This window comes from Nyctereutes procyonoides, unplaced genomic scaffold, assembly GCF_905146905.1.
Source record: "Nyctereutes procyonoides isolate TBG_1078 unplaced genomic scaffold, NYPRO_anot_genome, whole genome shotgun sequence".
Lineage (NCBI taxonomy): Eukaryota > Metazoa > Chordata > Mammalia > Carnivora > Canidae > Nyctereutes > Nyctereutes procyonoides.
In genome coordinates this window covers 12,034,166-12,054,308 of record NW_026575160.1, presented here as the reverse complement: position 1 = coordinate 12,054,308, position 20,143 = coordinate 12,034,166, and the positions used below count along the sequence as shown (strand labels likewise).

Sequence of the window (20,143 nt, the reverse complement as noted above, 5' to 3'; positions counted from 1 at the left end):
TCCTCCCCAGCCCTGTGGAAGGCAGCAACAAAACTCAACACTCCCGGAGGCAAGTTCTCCAAGGACTGAAATCTCATTTTTTTCTCATTCATTGCTCTCACCCTGGCAGAGTACTGCTCGGAAAAGATGACCCTTAAACACTGACTGAAGGGGGTGTTTGAGTCATTAACTTAGCACCTAGTGAGGGATGTTGGGCTCTACCCTCGGGGAGATTAGAATATAGTTGCATGAATTATTATTATTTTTAAAGATTTTATTTATTCATGAGAGAGAGAGAGAGAGAGAGAGAGAGAGAGAGAGAGAGAGAGGCAGAGACACAGGCAGAGGGAGAAGCAGGCTCCATGCAGGGAGCCTGATGTGGGACTCGATCCTGGGTCTCCAGGGTCAGGCCCTGGGCCGAAGGCAGGCGCCAAACCGCTGAGCCTCCCAGGGATCCCCATGAATTATTAATAATGCCAGGACTAGGGCAGCCCGGGTGGCTCAGCGGTTTAGCGCCTGCCTTGAGCCCAGGGCATGATCCTGGAGCCTCGGGATCGAGCCCCACGTCGGGCTCCCTGCATGGAGCCTGCTTCTCCCTCTGCCTGTGTCTCTGCCTCTCTCTCTCTCATGCATAAATAAATAAGATCTAAAATAATAATAATGGTAATAATGCCAGGACTAAGTGTGGCAGGGCGACGGCACAAATGCGGACGGTCCAGGGTCCAGGCGCGGGCATGCGGGGCCCCCAGGCTGGAGCAGCCTCAGACCCGGCCGCGCAGGCCTCGGGCGCCCGTACGAGCGCGGAGGGGGGGGGGCGGGCGCGTCCCCCGGGGCGCCCCAGGCCCGGGATCCCGAGCGGCGGGCGGGGACTGGGGCCGAAGCCGAGCCGGGGTGTGGGTGTGGGCGCCCCGCGTGGGCGGAGCCACCGAAGAGAGGGAACCGGCCGGCTGGCGGCCTCGGGGCGGGTCTCGGATCGCCGCCCGCCGTCCCCGCCCGCTGTCCCCGCCCCGCCTGGGCCGAGCTGGGCCCCGCGCCTCCGAGTCCTGCCCGGCCCGGCCCAGGTCCCGCCCCCTCCCGCCCCCTCCCGCGGGGCTCGACCGCGGGGCTCGACCGCGGGGCAGGCGGGGCTCCGAGTGCGCGGCTGCGGGACCGGCGGCGCCGGCAGGTGAGCGCGGCTGCGGCTGCGGGTGCGGGTGCGCGTGCGCGTGCGCGTGCGCGGGGCCGGGCCCCCTCCCCTCGGTCCCCCCGACGGAGCAGGGTCTGCGGCGGCTGCCCTCCGCCCTTCCGCCCCTCCCTCCTCCCGGCCGTGGCGAGCCCCGGGACCCCGTGCGCCCTCTCCAGCGCCCCTCCGTTCCGCGGCCTCCGGTTTGCCCCTGGGCGCGGCGGGCGGGCGTGCGGGCGTGCGGGCGGGGGCCGGGCCGAGGCGGCGGGGGGCGGGTCTCCGGGCTGCAGCGGCTCCCCGCGGCGCCTGACCTCGGGCGGGAGCGCGCGGAGCAGCCCCCCCCCCCGGGGTCGTGGGCCGGGGCCGGGTGACGTCACGGCTGCCCGCGGGGCCCGCTCGGGCCTCGGGGTGCGGACCCCCGGGAGCCCCCGCCCCCGCACAGGAGGCAAAGGATGCTTGAAGGCCGCCCTGGCCGAGCGTCTGCTTGATGCAAGGAGTGAACGGAACAGAATGGGGCGCCTGGGGGGCCGCGGGGGGACCGCAGCCTCCAGAGGCGGGCGGGGAGTCGGCGCGAGAAGCGCGGCGCGGGGGCAGCCCAAGAAACGCGGAGTGAATTGATCACGGGCGAAATCACCCGAGCGCTCTTCCTATCTATCTATCTATCTATCTATCTATCTATCTATCTATCTATCTATCTATCTATCTATCTATTTATTTTTTATTGGAGTTCTCTTTGCCAACATATAGCATAACACCCAGGCCTCACCCGCCAAGGGCCCCCCCCAGTGCCCGTCACCCCGCCCACCTCCCCTTCCCCCACCCCTAGTTCGTTTCCCAGAGTTAGGAGTCTCTCAGGTTCTGTCTCCCTCTCTGATATTTCCTACCCATTTTCTCTCCTTTCCCCTTTATTCCCTTTCACTATTTTTTCTATTCCCCGAATGACGAGACCATATGATGTTTGTCCTCCTCCGATTGACTTACTCCACTCAGCATCATACCCTCCAGGTCCATCCACGTCCACGTCGAAGCAAATGGTGGGTGTTGGTCGTTTCCAGTGGCTGAGGAATATTCCACCGTGTACATAGCCCACGGCTTCTTGACCCAGTCCTCGGTCGTGGACACCGAGGCTCGAGGCGCCCCTCCTATAAAGGAAAGCAGCCCGGGAAGCGGAGGCCAGGCCATCAGAGATCCAGGAGTAGGCCCGGGCTTCCAGCCGCTGCCCCACAGGCCGCCCGCCTGACCACCAGGTTCTGCATTTGTTCTCTTTGCACCTTCAAGGGGACTAGAGAGTTCCCTTTTTTTTTTCCTTCTTCTTTTTTTGAAATTATTTTTTATTGGAGTTCAATTTGCCGACATACAGCATATCACCCAGTGCTCATCCTATCAAGTGCCCCCCTCTTCATAAGCCGCCTCTCCTTTGTTACCCAACCCACTTCCCAGAAGCCTTGGTCGCCTCACCCTCACTCCTTTCTCAAGCTTGTGCCTGTTTTACGACCATCATTTCTGTGTGTGTGTGTGTGTGTGTGTGTGTTTATTTTCACACACGGATTTTTAGTTTAGAAAGAAGTGGTGGGCCACCTCGTCTTGAACTTGTCTTCTTACTGTCAAAAGGAGCTCAGTACTAGGCTGTGAGCTGGGAAGATGGAAAAGGATGACACCTCTGTTTTAATAGACTAAATTTCATTTTGTTATTGAGAAAACTAAAAAGAACTCAAAATGTGCTGAAGTTGTTAACTATGAGACAAGTCCAGCAACGTCTCATTTCCCTCCACAGTGAGGAAAGCACGTGTTCCATAACTGAGGTCTACCCTTTCGAGCACACTTTCTTATTTTATAAAATGAATCATGTAGCCCAAATTTTAAAAAGCTGACTTGAGGAATCAGCCAAGCGGGGTGGCCAAGCGCTCAGGCCTGGGAGGCGGCTGGACCTCCACTGGAACCTTGGCTCAGCTTTAATTCTCTATGTGACATTCAGTGCCCTCCAGAGACCTCCAGGAATGCACCTAGAGTTGAAAAAGTTGAGTTTGTGGCTTGTTGCTGCGAGGGAGATCTCACACCAGGGGCGGCTCCGTTATTGGGTGTTAGACAGGAGTCCTCACATTTAGGCTTTCACTTAGGTGATTTTGGGGAGAACTTAAGCAAACAGGACTTTGCTCTGGATTCGGTGCTGTTAGGAAGGGGGAGGATTCCACTGAGTATCTTCACAAGGAAGCCGCCAGTGAGGTTAAAGCTGTGGTTGGCCAAGAAGCAGCCGTCATTCATTAGCCAGGACTGGTGGTGGTGGTTGTGGGGGGGGGTGTTTGGTCATTTTTGTGGTTTGGACAATGTTCATAATCTGTCTGAGGTCAGATGAGATTATGAGGGGTCTTGTTTCTGTCTTAATTCATCATGACCACAGAGTGGCCTGGCCTGAGGTTGATGTTCTGAGACACTGTTCATGTACAACAGGAGGAGGCTGGGCCATTACCTAGCAACTCATAGTATCAGACTGGCTCCCTGTGTCAGGGCTGCTTTTTTTTTTCTTCCCTTCTCGTGATTTGGGCAAGTTACTTAACATCTTCAAACTTCAGTTAACACATCTGTAAAATGCCTACTCAGAGTTGCTGAGCAGATTAAATGAGGAAATGCGTAGCAAGATTTTAGCCCAGTGCCTGGGACACCACATGGACTCACCATACAGTTGTTTCTCTCTAGTGTATTTTGATGTTGAGGTTTCTTGCCCAGAACTATTCAAGCAGAGGCCCAGTGATCAAGTAGAGCTGCTCCAGAGAAGAATCCTGAATTGGGTATGAGGAAGAACTGGGTCCTTTCCAACTCAAGAATTTGATAATTCTATCAATTATAACCAGTAAGAATGGATGCTAATTATAGTATATTCTCACACAATCATGACCTTGACACCTATTTTTAAGATTCTTTGTTCCCAGGGGCCAGTGGCCCCAGTTGGCCCTGTGCTTTTCTGACTTGGCATTGTCTTGTTTTCCTAGTTTCTTCCTTCGAGATCTGTTGTCCAGGAGCCTGATTCAAATTTACGTATCCTTACCTCATTGTCTTTGGCTTTCTGAGTTCTAATTGCTTTGAGCTGGGAAACTACATATGCAGGTGAATTAACACACAGTAAAATATCAGTTTCAGGTATTATTTAGCGATTCAGCACTTCCATACAACACCCGGTGCTCATCACAACAAGTGCTGTCCTTAATCCCCATCACCTGTTTACCCCACTGAGCTAATAGAGTTCTTATGGCCCCATGTGAGAGTGGAGATCTGTGGTATAGTTGTGAAATGCAATGCAGGTTTTTAGGCCATAAGCAATTTGAGCTACATCTCTCATGAAGCCATTTTTGTCTACTTCCACATTGGAACACACTGAAAATTTGAATCTGACTTCTGACATCTGACATATGGTTAATTGAGACTTTTTTGTGCTCGTCTATGTCAGACAACTTGGGTTCTTCACTTGGCCCTAGACAAATTATTTAATCTTTCCTGGCTAGACAGTTACTTTAGATGTTTGAGTATGGTGCGGCGGCTTATTGTCTTCCAATGCCACGTGATAAACTGTTGTATTAGATTTCTAGACTATATTTTAGCTGATCTCTCTATCAAAAACTCCTAGGAATAAAGAAAAAATGAATAGAAAATGGACCAAGGACACAGTTAAGAAAAAGAAATACAAAAATTCTTTAAACAAAAGATGCTTGACTTAATTTATATTAAAATAACACACCCTGAGACCGGAGTAACATTTCTCACCTATGAGACTGACAAAAATACAAAAGTTTGATAACACTCTGTTTCTGAGACTTTTTTCATACCTTATTGGTGTGCCTGCAACATGATGCAACCCCTAAAATTATAGATATATTTACCCATTGGTCTAGCAATCTCTCGTAGGAATCTTCTTTCAGGTTCTCTTGTCCATATGTGAAGAAGACAAATGTTCAAGAGTATTTAGTGTGGCACTTTTAATGCAGAAATAACCTAAATGATCAGGAGTATAGGACAAACAGTGGTACAGCCATGTAGTAGAGTATTATGCAGCTGTGAAGATGAAGGTACTAACATGGAAAGATCTCCAGGATGTATTGTTACATGACAAAAAGTGACATGCAGAACAGGGTGCAGACTCCTTTGGATTTTTATTTGTATGAAGAAACACCAAGGTAATATACCTGTGGGGGAGAGCCATGAAAAGGGTAGATGGGACATGGGTTCAAATGGTATTTCTCAGTGTGTATTTTTCATAAAGTAGATATTTGAGCCATGTAATATATTATGTATTAAAGTATAATAATAAAAAAGAAACCTCTAACTTTAACTTCACAAGAATGTATACTGAGTTCCTTGATTGAATAAGCCTGATTCTAATAAAAACCTGTAAAGTGAGATCCACCTGCAATAACTCTTCCTAAAACAAACTAACCTCAGGAGGGCAAATTGACTGTTTGATGGTAGGTGGAAAAAAATTAAAAATTAATTTAGGAGTTCCCTTTCTTTATCCTGTAATTCCTCTGGGGAGGATTAGTGGCATTAGAAAAGCTTTGCCACCCACAATAGATGGTTTTTGTTGCATTTTAATGGCAAATCTAATGTGTCTTCAGAAACTTGTTTGATCTGAAGGGAAGTTGATGACATCCCTCTTGGGGTGTCTCATAAAAAGAGAGATTCTGATACGATTGCCACGCTGAAGTAGATCCTGTTATGGATCTTGGACAAGCAGGTTGGATTTCCATAGGTCATTGGAGAGACCTCATTTTGTTAAAGGTTCTCTCCCTATGTTTGGCAAAATAAATCTTGCACGCTATCCTAGGTACACCTTCAGCAAGTACTGTTTTCCTGTCCCCCACCAATCTGCTTCCTCCCGAATTCCCTGTTTCAGTAACTGGCATCTCTTATCAGGCAGCTCACACCCGAGATACATGGAGGCCATCATAGGGAGTCTCTTTCAACAGCACTCTCACATCCAAACAGAATTCTGGGGAAACCACCAAATCATTTTTTCTATTCTTCTGCCTGTGATGTAGTCAGTGTAACCATTTGTTGTCCATCTCTCATCTTGTTCCCTTCCAGCTGGTTTCCTATTTTGCTTCCAGAACATCTTGCTAAGTGACCACTCTGATTGCATCACTCCTTACACAACCCTTCCCTCTGATGGCTCCTGCTGCTCTGGCCTCCAGCAGGGGGGAGGCCCAGGGTGCATGACCTAGACTGAGGCTTACTCATCCCTGTCCTTTGCCTTCCCCCACTCTAGCACCAATGCAGGAACAAGTCTCAGAGCTTGAAAAGCAATTCCATGTCTGCCAAGGAAGTGGCAATGGGCATATTAACACAAAATGATGTCTTATGGATCATCACGAGCTTGCCGGGCACAAATCTTACCATGCATGAACTTCCCTACCCTTCCACCACCTCGTGCCAATGTTGAGTTTTTACAGTTGCTGCTCATCTGCTCGAGCACCCCCACAGTACTCTTTTGCCTGGTTCCACTTAGCCCACGAAATGCAGCTTACAGGTATAATTGTCCGCTATAAACAGTGGAGGGGTATGTACCCCTTCGAATCTGTATTTTTGTATCCTTTGGGTAAATGCCTAGTAGTGCAATTGCTGTATTGTAGGGTAGTTCTATTTTTAACTTTTTTTTTTTTAAGATTTTATTCATGAGAGACACAGAGAGAGGCAGAGACACAGGCAGAGGGAGAAGCAGGCTCCATGCAGGGAGCCCAACATGGGACTCGATCCCGGGTCTCCAGGATCACACCCCGGCAGAAGGCAGCGCCAAACTGCTGGGCCATCGGGGCTGCCCTATTTTTAACTTTTTGAGGAACCTCCATACTGTTCTCCAGTTTGCATTCCTACCAACAATGCAGGAGGATACCCCTTTCTCCTCATCCTCATCAACATCTGTTGTTTCAGGGATCCCTGGGTGGCTCAGCGGTTTGGCGCCTGCCTTTGGCCCGGGGCACGATCCTGGAGTCCCGGGATCGAGTCCCGTGTCAGGCTCCTGGCATGGAGCCTGCTTCTCCCTCCTCCTGTGTCTCTGCCTCTTTCTCTCTCTCTCTCTGTGTCTATCATAAATAAAAATAAATAAATAAATCTTAAAAAAAAATCTGTTGTTTCCTGTGCTAATTTTAGCCATCCTGACTGGTGTGAGGTGGCATCTCATTGTGGTTTTGATTTGTATTTCCTTGATGCTGAGTGATACTGAGCTTTTCTTCTCATGTGTCTGTTAGCCATCTGGATGCTATCTTTGGAAAAGTGTATATTCATGTCTTTTACCCATTTCTTACCTGCATTGTTTGTTTTTTGGGATGTTGATAAGTTCTTTGTGGATTTTGGGTGCTAACCCTTTATCAGATGTCATTTGGAAATATCTTCTCCCATTCCACAGATTGCCTTTTAGTTTTGTTGATTGTTTTCTTTCCTTGGCAAAAACTTTTTATTTTGATGAAATCCCAGTGGTTCATTATTGCTTTTGTTTCCCTGGACTTTGAAGACATGTCCAGTAAGGAGTTGCTGCAGCTGAGCTCAAAGAGGTTGCTGCCTGTGTTCTCCTCTAGGACTTTGATGGATTCCTGTCTCACATTTAGGTCTTTCATCCATTTTGAATTTATCTTTGTGTATGGTGTAAAAAAATGGTCCAGTTTCATTCTTTTGCATGTGGCTGTCCAGTTTTCCCAAAACCATTTGTTGAAGAGACTTTTTTCCAGTGGATATTTTTTACTGCTTTGTTGATCATAGAGTTGTGCATTCATTTCTGGGTTTCCTATTCTGTTCCATTGATATATGTGTCTGTTTTTGAGTTGACACACAATGTTACGTTAGTTTCAGCTGTACAGCGTAATGGTTTGACAACTCTCTACACCACAACTGTAGCTACCATCTGTCACCATACAAGGTTCTTACAGTACCATTGACTATATTCCCTGTGCTGTACATTTCGTCCTTGTAACTTATTCCATAACTGGAAGCCTGTGCCTTCCACTCCCCTTCACCCATCCCCCTCCTCTCTGGCCCATCCCCCTCAGTATGTTCTCTGTATTTATGAATCTGTTTCTGCTTTTGTTTGTTCACTTATTTTATGTTTTTTATTCAATTCCATATGTAAGTGTAATCATATATTTGTCTGACTTCACCTAGCATAATACCCTCTAGGTCCATCCATGTTGTTGCAAATGGCAAGATTTCATTCTTTTTTATGGCTGATATTCCATTGCATATATATAGCACTTTATCTTTCCATCTGTTGGTGGATACCTGGGTTGCTTCCATGTCTTGGCTTTGTAAATAATTCCACAATAAACCTAGGGATGCATTTATCTTTTCAGATTAGTGTTCTTTTTTTTTGGGGGGGGCAAATATCCAGTAGTGGGATTACTGGATTGTTAGGCATTTCGATTTTATTTTTATTTATTTATTTAATTTATTATTTTATTTTAGTTTTTTTTTACCATTTATTTATTTATTTATTTATTTGGTATTTCTATTTTAAATGTTTGAGGAACCTCCATACTGTTTTCCATAGAGGCTATGCCAATTTGCACTCCCACCATGGGACTTCCTTTTTCTCCACATCCTCAACAACATTTGTTATTTCTTGTCTTTTTAATTCTAGCCATTCTGACTGATGTGAAATCATATCTCATTATAGTTTTGGTTTGCATTTTCCTAGTGATTAGTGATGTTGAGCGTTTTTTCATGTGTCTGTTGGGTATCTGTATATAGACTGTTTTTTGTATCATTATCCTAAGTGCTTAAATGCAGTACCTGTGTATAGTAGGTACTTAAGGATAATTAACGATTCAGTAAATGTTTCGATAAATGAGTGAGTGCTCCATCACATGCAAGAAACTTACTATAGTGAGAAATGCATTAGAGATGAGAGTTTGAGCATATGTGGTTTTCCTTATTTGCAGTTCACTGTTTATTAGAAAGGAACTTTTTAGGGGCTACTGGGTGGCTCAGTCAATTAAGCATCTTACTCTTGGTTTGGAGTTAGTTTATGATCTCCTGGTCGTGGGATTGAGTCCTATGTTGGGCTCTGTCCTTGGAGTACAGTCTGCTTCAGATTTTCTTTCCCTTTCCCTTCCCCTCTGCCTCTCCCCCTGCTCCCACACAAGCACTCTCTCTCAAGTAAGAAAGGAACTTTTTATGTTTTAGAATCCCTTCCTTAAATGTTTATTCTTATTGTTACTATATAAGAATAGGGTGACGTAGCCACACAGTATTCTAAGAAAAGGCCTTTAGAGAAGAACTAGTGATAGGTAAGACAAACATTTTCTGGTGTCCCAGAGGAGGTTCATGTTAAAGCAAGTGGCTTGTGTCTGTTGGTCATTTGTATGTCTTCTTTGGAGAAATATCTATTCATGTCTTCTGCCCATTTCTTAACTGGCTTATTTGTTTTTTCAGTGTTGAGTTTGATAAATTCTTTATAGATTTTGGATACTAGCCCTTCATCTGATAAGATTGATAAGATATCTTCTCCCGTTCTGTAGGTTGTCTTTTGGTTTTGTTGACTATTTTCTTTGCTGTGCAAAAACTTTTTATCTTGACAAAGTCCCAGTAGTTCATTTTTGCTTTTGTTTTCCTTGCCTTTGGAGACATGTCTAGCTAGAAGTTGTTGTGGACAAGGTCAAAGAGGTTGCTGCCTGTGTTCTGCTCTAGGATTTTGATGGATTCCTGTCTCACATTTAGGTCTTTCATCCATTTTGAATTTATTTTTCCGTGTGGTGTAAGAAAATGGTCCAGTTCCATTCTTCCGCATGTGGCTGTCCAATTTTCCCAACCCCATTTGTTGAAGAGACTGTCTTTTTACCATTGGATATTCTTTCCTGCTTTGTCGAAGATTGAGTTAACCATAGAGCTGAGCATCTATTTCTGGGTTCTCTATTCTGTTCCATTGATCTGTGTGTCTGTTTTTGTGCCAGTACTATACTATCTTGATGATTACAGCTTTGTTATAGAGCTTGAAGTCAGTCATTGTGATAGCCCCAGCTTTGGTTTTCTTTTTCAACATTCCTCTGGCTATTCAGGGTCTTTTCTGGTTCCATACTAACTTTAGGATTATTTGTTCCAGCTCTGTGAAAAATGTTGATATTTTGATAGGGATTGCATTGAATGTGTAGATTGCTCTGGGTAGCATAGACATTTTAACAATATTTGTTCTTTTTTTAAAAAGATTTTATTTATTTATTTGAGAGACAGCATGAGTGGGGTGGTGTGCAGAGGGAGAAGCAGACCCTCCACTGAGCAGGGAGCCCCATGTGAGGCTTGATCCTGGGACTCTGGGATCATGATCCAAGCCAAAGGCAGACCCTTAATCGCCTGGGCCACCCAGGTGACCCAACAACATTTGTTCTTAAAATGTTCAACATCACTCAGCATCAGGAAAATACAAATCAAAACCACAATGAGATACCACCTCATACCAGCCAGAATGGCTTAAATTAACAAGTCAGGAAATGACAGATGTTAGAGAGGATGTGGAGAAAAGGGAACCCTCTTATACTGCTGGGGGAATACAAGCTGGCACAGCCACTCTGGAAATCAGTATGGAAGTTCCTCAAAAAGTTAAAAATAGAGCTACTCTATGACCTAGCAGTTGCACTACTAGGTATTTACCCAAAGGATACAAACAGTGATCCAAAGGGGTACCTTCACTCCAATGTTTATAGCAGCAATGTCCACAATAACCAAACTATGGAAAGAGCTCAGATGTCCATCGACAGATGACTGGATAAAGAAGATGTGGATTATTATATATTATTATTATATTACATTATTATATATGTATAATATATTATTATATACATATTCTCTTTCAGTATTTCAATTGAGAATTTTTATATAACACAATGGAATATTACTCAGCCATCAAAGAGATTTAATCTTACCATTTGTAAGGACACAGAACTAGAGGGTATTATGCTAAGCAAAGTAAGTCAATCTGAGAAAGACAATTACCATGCTTTCACTCATGTAGAATTTAAGAAACAAAACAGAGGATCATAGGGGAAGGGAGGAAAAAAAATAAGACAAAATCAGAGAGGGAGACAAACCATAAAAGACTCTTAACTATAAGAAACAAACTGAAGGTTCCTGGAGGAAAGGTGGGTAGAGGGATGGGGTAACTGGGTGATGGGCATTTGATGATTTGATGTAATGGAGGTCACTTGATGAAATGAGCTCTGGGTGTTATATGCAACTGATGAATCACTAAACTCTTACCTCTGAAATAAATAACACTGTATATTAATTGAGTTTAAATAGATAAATACAATTTAAATTGAAAAAATAAACAAAAAATAAAGCAAGTGGGTTGAACTAGTTAATATCTAAGACTACTTCTAGTTTTTAAACTGTGATTTTACATCTATGTGACTGCCAGGCACCAAGGTACAAATACAAATAAAACACATTTCTTGTCCATTAGATATTTTAACCTTTGACTATGGATACTTTTTACAAAACTTATTTCGCTTGTGTTTTTTTGAATAATAATAACTATATGTGTGTGTTCTTGTGTGTTTGCACATATGTGTATCTTCGTGTGTGTGTGTGTGTGTATGGGCTAGGTGCAGTTTATATATTGTGAATTGTTAATAACCTTTGCCCATAATTTTTACTACAGTGTTTTAAAAAATCTTGTGAAATTTTTTTAGTATATTAAGTATTCTAGTTTTTTGTTATAAATATTACAAGTATTTTCTTAGTTATTTCTCTTCCCAGAGGCCTTTCTATCCTACAATTGAACAATATTTGTCTCTATTTTTTTCTAGTACATATATGGTTTCATTTTTTCCTTAAAAAACCTTCTAATCCATTGAGAATTTTCTCTTCTGTACAGCATGAGATAGGAATCCGGCTTTATTTTTTCCAGATGATTAGCCAGTTCTTCTAACACCATTTGAGGAATAGTCTACTTTTTCCACTGAACGCAGTATTTTATATCTTCCAATGTGTTTCTTCTTTTTCCCTCCAGCTGAAGAGTGACTAGGTCTTTATTTAAGGATTAAAAAGTAATATTTTCTTCCCATTTGTGAATAGGGGAGATCACACAGTATGGAGAAAAAGCATATTGACTCTTCAAAGAAGTGGTTATAACTTTGTACGTTACAAATTAGGGCAGTCAGTATGTTGGTCAACAAATATTCTTAGGTGTCTACCTATTAGATACATGATATAATTGTATTTCCTTACCATTCTGGCTGGCTGAGATCATATAACTACTCTAACAAATTGTGAGTGAACACGATGTGTGTTAGTTTAGGACCAGAGCATTTTAATTGCTAGTATAAGACTTTCCAGAACTCTTTCATGTTGGATGGTGGCTCCCCTTCAATCTAGATCTTTGGATGACTGTAATGAGAAAAGCTCTCCTGTCCTCCTCTACCAGATATAGAGTGTGACCAATAAATAAACATTTCTTATTATAAGCCACTAATATTTGGAGCCTTATTTGTGTCTGAAGCATAACTTAGCCTATCTAGATCTACATATTCTCTTTCAGTATTTTAATTTGATTTCTTTATCACCAGCTGAACCCATACCAGAGTGTTCTCAAAGGAAAAGGCATTCTTTCAGGCATACTGATTGACACTAAGGAAAAATAAGGCAATTTTAGAAAAAAATAAATAAAAAAATAATAACTTCTTATTTAATTTGGGGTAACAATTTTTTTTTTGTTTTTTTCTTTTTGTATTCAGGTAATCTGGGCTCTCATAATGTTTGCCAAAGCAACAAGGAATTTTCTTAAAGAAGTTGATGCTGGAGGTAATCTGATTGCAGTACCAAACTTGAATGACTCTGATAAGTTACAGCTTCTAAGTCTGGTGACCAAAAAGAAGAGATTCTGGTGCTGGCAGAGACCCAAGTACCAGTTTTTGTCTGTCACCCTTGGAGATGTACTCACAGAAAACCAATTTCTGAGTCCAGGTAGGTTTCTTTGGGTATATTCTATAGTTAGTCCCAGAAAAGAAGATGATTTATCTTCTAGATACATGTTGTTTTGAGTCATTGGTTATAAGGTGAGTCCTTAAAATGAGTTCTGTTTCTGTGCATACTCTCTTAAAGATATATCCTTTCTTTTTTCTGTTCTCTCTCTCTCTCTCTCTCTCTTTTTTGGTTTTATTTATTTTATTTTATTTATTTATTTATTTATTTTATTTTATTTTATTTATTTATTTTAGGGTGGGGGAAGAGGCAGAGAGAGAATCTCAGGCAGACTTCCTGCTGAACATGGTGCCTGAGGTGAGGCTTGGGCTCACAATCCCGAAATCATGACCTGAGCTAAAATCAAATGTCAGATGCTTAACTGACTGAGCCATCCAGGCACCCCAAGACATAGCGTTTCTTTAAATGAACAAAATTCTAGAGGCCAAACATGAGAAGTTATAGCTTAATATTTAAAAAATAATATTGCAGTTTTTGGTATAAAATTAAGACATGCCCATTTTAAGTGTTATGGCCACTCAACATCGGTAGGATGGATCTACCACCCAAAATCTGGTTTGTATGAGGTTGATGATGCCACATGTCCACCAGGAGGTTTTATTACTCATGTAATGAAGCTTTCTGCGGAGAGCAGGGCAAGCTCTCAAGCTGGTCCACAAATAGATAGAGATAAAGAAATAGGATTTCTATCTGTGTAGCACTTTGTACAACCTAGGACTATTCCTTTTATCAGGAAATAATATTGTTTTGGCCTAAACCCAGTGGATAGATTGAGCACTTGCTATGTGCCAGGCTCTGTATTATGTGATTTATGTACATCAACTTGTAACAGAATCCATCAGGAAGGTATTATCTCCAAATTACATCTGAGAAAACTGAGGTTCAGGCAGATGAATGTTAGCCAGTTCATCTAGCTAGGAATATTAAAATAGTGATTAAAATCTTGAGCTCTTAACAACTGCTCTATGCTACTCCCCAGAGCATTTCCCAAAGTGTTTGTATTCCACAAGATTATAAAAAGGAAAGGGCTTCTAATTGAGGACATTTTCACAGTTGTCTTGTTTTTGGCAGTGGTGACAGAGATGATTCTCTATTTTATAAATTGCAAAGATAATGATTGATAATTAATTCTCATTAGCCCTTGCTCAGGAATGGTTTTCTTGATAGAAGTGAAAAAATACAGGTGTTTGGGACAGTGAATGGATGGAAAGAATCCTTTCAGACTTTAGGCAGATTTGAATTTCTTAGGAAGTACAACCAGGAGCCCAAGAGAGCCTTGGATCTGGGAAATGAAAAAAGCCAAGTGTGAGGTTCCTAAGACGCTCTAAATGTAGCTATACCGAATGACAATGACTGACACGATTTTTATGGTGGTATTTGGTTGGATTCAAAATGAGAACAGTAGAAATAAGGGATAAGAGAATGCTGGCAATTCAGAGATGAGATCATCAGATGTTTATCTTCAGTGTCCAGATAAGAAAGGCAGATCTTGAAGGCAATGTGTTAGTCACTTGGATGTGACCAGATGGGGAACGTAGTAATTTCCGGAGGGCTAGATTGAAGCTGGGATACCTGGTAGATGGTGGCATCTTCCTAAGTCTGGGAAGCCAGAAAGTAAGGGTAGAGAGTCTGGAGCTTATGTGTCCCAGGATGGTGTGAGAGAGAGAAAGAGGGCAGGCATGCCCACTGACTTTATCAGAAGTAGAGATAAGGAATTAAATGGCAGGGTAGGGATTCCTGGGTGGCTCAGCGGTTGGGCGCCTGCCTTTGGCCCAGGGTGTGGTCCTGGGATCAAGTCCCATGTTGGGCTCCCTGCATGGAGCCTGCTTCTCCCTCTGCTTGTGTCTCTGCCTCTCTCTCTGTCTCTCTCTCTCTCTCTCTCTCATAAATAAATAATTTTTTTTAAAAAAATAAAAAATAAATGGCTGGGTAGAGGTCAATAGAAACAGGTAAGCTGGGGCGCCTGGGTGGCCTCAGTTGGGTAAGTATCAAACTCTCAATTTCAGCTCAGGTAATGATCTCAGGGTCCTGAGATTCAGCCCCATGTCGAGCCCCATATCTATGCTGGGGGTGGAGCCTGCTTAAGATTCTCTCCTCCTGGGATCCCTGGGTGGTGCAGCGGTTTGGTCTCCTGGAGACCCGGGATCGAATCCCACGTCGGGCTCCTGGTGCATGGAGCCTGCTTCTCCCTCTGCCTGTGTCTCTGCCTCTCTCTCTCTCTGTGTGACTCTCATAAAAAAAAAAAAAAAAAAAAAAGATTCTCTCCTGCCTATACTCCCTCTCTCTCTGATGATGATGATGATAATGATAATAATAATAATAATAATAAACAGGTAAGTACAGGAAGGGAAATTTTTTCATAGAGACGATAATGAAGGCCAGGGGAATGTCTTCCAAGACTGGTGGGTGGGAAAGGAAGATGCCCAAGGTCCATGTGGCTGACCTGCCAGATACAGAGTAATGCAGACCACTCAAACATGGGTCATGAGCAGAGGCTGCTTTTTTCACCCTGCTTAGGTGTCATCCTCATGAAGCCCCTTTACAGTCTTTACGCTGGAAAAGCACACATTTAAAATACTCTATTGAAAAAAATTAAAAAGTAACATATTCTATTTCATCTGGATAATGGTTAAATGGATGCTTAAAGTTTAACTTATTTACTTTTGAGTAATCTCTAAATCCAGTGTCGGGCTAAAACTCACAACCCCAAAATCAAGAGCTGCATGCGCTTCTGACTGAGCCTGCCAGGTGCCCCGGATCCTTGCTTTCAAGTTATCTGTTAAACTCTTCAGATACTCTTGGTACCCCTGTCTACATATGTATATATTGGAATTGAAAGACAAACGAGCATCCAGTAGAGCCCCTGGCCACCGGTCACACCATGTTCTCAGTAGTACGTAGGGGTGCTAGCTCCATTTTCTCTTGAATATGCACATAGCGTAGCTGCCAGCTTTCCATGGAATTCCACAGGATTGGAAAGGGAGGCGGCCTAAGGCTGATAGGTGGCCATATTATCCTTGTGTGTCTCATTCACTCCAGTGGTCGTGGAGTCGGACTTCGTGAAATATGAGAGCAAGTTTCAAAACCACGTCAGTGGGACTGTTGAGACAGCGCTGGGGAAGGTCAAGCTGAACATTGGAGGCAAAGGACTTGTGGAAAGTCAGTCTTCTTTTGGGACCCTGAGGAAGCAGGAGGTGGACTTGCAGCAGCTCATTAGAGATTCCACGGAGAGGTAATAAGAATTCTGTTTGGCATTTTGGATTTTGACATGTATCACATTTAAAGGTCATTCGGTTGGACCTTTGTAAAAAGGGTGACAGATGGGAACTTTGCCCAAAAGCAAACATTACTGAATGACGGTTGTGCTGAAACTTTATGAGAGCTCCTCCTTTAGTCTGGGATTTCTTGGTTGTTCTTAGCCTGAGTGGGGAGACAAGGAAAGTGCCACTTTTTTTTTTTTAACTGAGGTATGATGACATATAACATTGTATTAGTTTCAGGTGTGCAGCATAACAATTTATTATTTGTCCCTATTGCAAAATGTTCACCACAGTAAGTGTAGTTAACATCTCTCACCCTACCTAATTGCAAATACATTTTTTCTTGTGATGAGAACTTTTAAAATTTATTCTCTCAGCAACTTTCAAACATGAAATACAGTATTATTAACTACACTCACCATACTGTGCATTACATCTCTAGGACTTATTTCATAACTGGAGGTTTTGATCTTCTTTATCTTCTTTACTCATGTCACATACCCCCCACCCTCCGCCTCTGGCAACCACTAATCTGATCTCTGTAACCATGAGCTCGTTTGTTTGTTTTGATTCCATATATAAGTGAGATTGTGCTCTTTTTGCCTTTCTCTGTCTGACTTAACTTCATTTAGCATAATCCCCTCAAGCTCCATCCATGTTATGGCAAGATTTCTCCCCCGCTTTTTAAAAAATTTATTTGGGAGAGGGAGAATGAGCACAGAGGGAGAGAGAGGACTCCCTGCTGAGCAGGGAGCCCGATGAGGGGCTCAATCCCAGGACCCTGAGATCATGACCTGAGCAGAAGACAGACACTTAACTGACTGAGCTACCCAAGCGTCGCAGGATTTTTTTCTTTTATATGGCTAAATAATATTCCACTGTGTATGTATTAAATTCGGATCCTGACCCAGTTCCACCAGTGTCGGAGAATTCAAGTGAATGCTGATACTATCTACCTAAAGATAGTATTAGATTCGCAGGGTAAGGTAAACTAAATGTCCAAAAAAGACTGTCCTCAACCTTTACTCTGGATCAGATGGCAGCAGCAAGCCCAGGCTGTTACTTGTGGTTTTGGTCACCCATCTACAGACTGGAGGTTCCCATGACCCCCTCCTTGGACTTCAGATGCCCTTCAGGAGTCCAGGTTGTTAGCTGTACTTCTTTTTTTTTTTTAATTTATTTATTTATGATAGTCACACACAGAGAGAGAGAGAGGCAGAGACACAGGCAGAGGGAGAAGCAGGCTCCATGCACCGGGAGCCCGATATGGGATTCGATCCCGGGTCTCCAGGATCGCGCCCTGAGCCAAAGGCAGGCGCCAAACCGCTGTGCCACCCAGGGATCCCTGTTAGCTGTACTTCTGACCAATGGGCTAGAAGTCAGATTCCCCCTCCTTGAGTTCAATTAATTTGCTAAAGCAGCTCACAGAACTCAGAGAAATGTTTTACATAGTAGATCATTGTTTTTTTTTTAATTTTTATTTATTTATTTATTTTTTTAATTTATGATAGTCACAGAGAGAGAGAGAGAGACAGAGACACAGGCAGAGGGAGAAGCAGGCTCCATGCACCGGGAGCCCGATGTGGGATTCGATCCTGGGTCTCCAGGATTGCGCCCTGGACCAAAGGCAGGCGCCAAACCGCTGCGCCACCCAGGGATCCCAGTAGATCACTGTTTTATTATAAAAGGATATAACTCAGGAACATCCAGGTGGAGGAGATGCATAGGGAAGGGTATGGGAAAAGGGTGTGGAGCCTTCCTGTTCTCTCCAGGTCACCACTTTTTCCAAATCTTCATGTATTCACTTCTGGAAGCTCTCTGAAACCTGTCTTTTTGGGTTTTTAATGGAGGGTTTATCACATAGGTATGATTGATTAATCATCATTGACCACTGGTGATTGATTCAATCTCCAGCCTCTCTCCCCTCCCTAGAGGTTACGGTGGAGGTACTGAAAATTAAAACCTTCTAATGACATGGTTGGCTCCCCAGATAACCAGCCCCTATCTTTAGGTTACCAAAGGACTTCCCAAAAGTCACCTCATTAACATAATGAAAGACATCTTTATTACTCTTATCACAGGAGATTCCAAGGGTTTTAGGAGCTCTGTGCCAAGAACTGAGTTGAAGACCAAATATGCATCTCTTACAATAAATCACAATATAACACATATCCGCCATATATCTTTATCCATACATCCATCCACGGACACTTTGTATATTTTGGCTATTGTGAATAATGCTGCAGTGAACATGGGAGTGCAAATCTTCTCAAGTGAATATTTAAATACTTTGCATCAATACCCAGAAGTGAAGTTTCTGGATCATATGGTAGGGTTTTTTTTTTTTTTTAAGATTTTATTTATTTATTCATGAGAGACACAGAAATGGAGGCAGAGACATAGGCAGAGGGAGAAGCAGGAGCCTGCAGGGAGCCTCATGCAGGACCTGATCCCAGTACCCTGGGATCACAACCTGAGCTGAAGGCAATGCTCAACCACTGAGCCACCCAGGCGCCCTCGTATGGTAGTTCTATTTTAAATTTTTGAGGAACCTTCATACTATTTTCCATAGTGGTTGCAGCAATTTACAATTCCATTAATGGGACCAAGGGTTCCCATTTTTCCACATCCCCTCCAATTTTTGTTATTTCTTGTCTTTTTGATATTAGGTATTCTAACAGGTAGAAGGTGATATCTCATTGTGGTTTTGATTTGCATTTCCTTGATCATTAGTGATGTTGAGCATATTTTCATGTGGCCACTGGCTATCTGTATGTCTTCTTTGGAAAAATTGTCTGCTCAGATATGCCCATTTTAAAAATTGGATTTCTTTTTTCTGTTGAATTATATGAGTTCTTTATATATTTTATATATTAACTGTACCAGGTATATGATTTGCAATTTTTTTTTCCCATTGAGTAGGTTGCCTTTTCACTTTGTTGATGGTTTCTTTGCTATGCAGAAGTGTTTTAGTTCATAAGTAGCCCACTTGTTTATTTTTGCTTTTGTTGCTTTTGCTTTTGGTGTCAGATTAAAAAAATCATTGCCAAGGCTGATGTCTAAGAACTTACTACGAATGTTTTCTTCTAAGAGTTTTATGATTTCAGGTGTAACATTGAAATCTTTAATCTACTTTGAGTTAATTTTTGCATATGGTGTTAGAAAATGGCCCAGTTTCATTCTTTTGCATGTGCCTGTTCAGTTTTCTCAATGCCATTTATTGAAGAGACCGTCCTTTACCCATTTTATATACTTATTATAATTAAATGACCATATGTGCATGGGTTTATTTCTGGGCTCTCTGTTCTGTTCCATTAATCTATATGTCTGTTTGTATGCCCAAATCATACTGTTTGGATTAGTGTAGTTTTGTAATATGGTTTGAAATAAGACAGTGTGATGCCTCTAGCTTTATTCTTCTTTCTCAAGATTGCTTTCGCTACTCAGGGATTTTTGTGGATCCATTCAAATTTAAGAATTTATTTAGAGTTTTTTTTCTTTATCTGAAAAATGCATTGGAATTTTGATGGAAATTACATTGAATCTGTAGATTGTTTTGGATAGTAGGAAAATTTTAGTGCTATTATAATCCGTGAGCACAGAGTATTTCATTATTATTTTTCAATTTATTTTTATCAGTGTTTTATACTTTTCAGTGTGCAGAATATTCACCTCTTTGGTTAAATTTATTCTTAGATATTTTATTCTTTTTGATGCAATTATAAAAGGAATTATTTTCTCAATTTCTCTTTTTGAATGTTCATATCGATGTATAGACATGGAACAGATT

The 20,143-nt window shown here is 42.7% G+C and overlaps 1 protein-coding gene across 1 annotated transcript in view; it reads left to right on the top strand.

The window, feature by feature from the left end:
* Positions 1-1,041: 1,041 nt before the first annotated feature.
* Positions 1,042-20,143, top strand: part of GSDME (gasdermin E) — a 73,051-nt gene continuing 53,949 nt past the window's right edge. Inside the window, exons 1-3 of the mRNA XM_055314673.1 lie at positions 1,042-1,144; positions 12,847-13,075; positions 16,133-16,325. Coding sequence (XP_055170648.1) covers positions 12,865-13,075; positions 16,133-16,325 — 404 coding nt within the window. The 5' untranslated portion in view covers positions 1,042-1,144; positions 12,847-12,864. The remainder of the gene's footprint in view (positions 1,145-12,846; positions 13,076-16,132; positions 16,326-20,143) is intronic.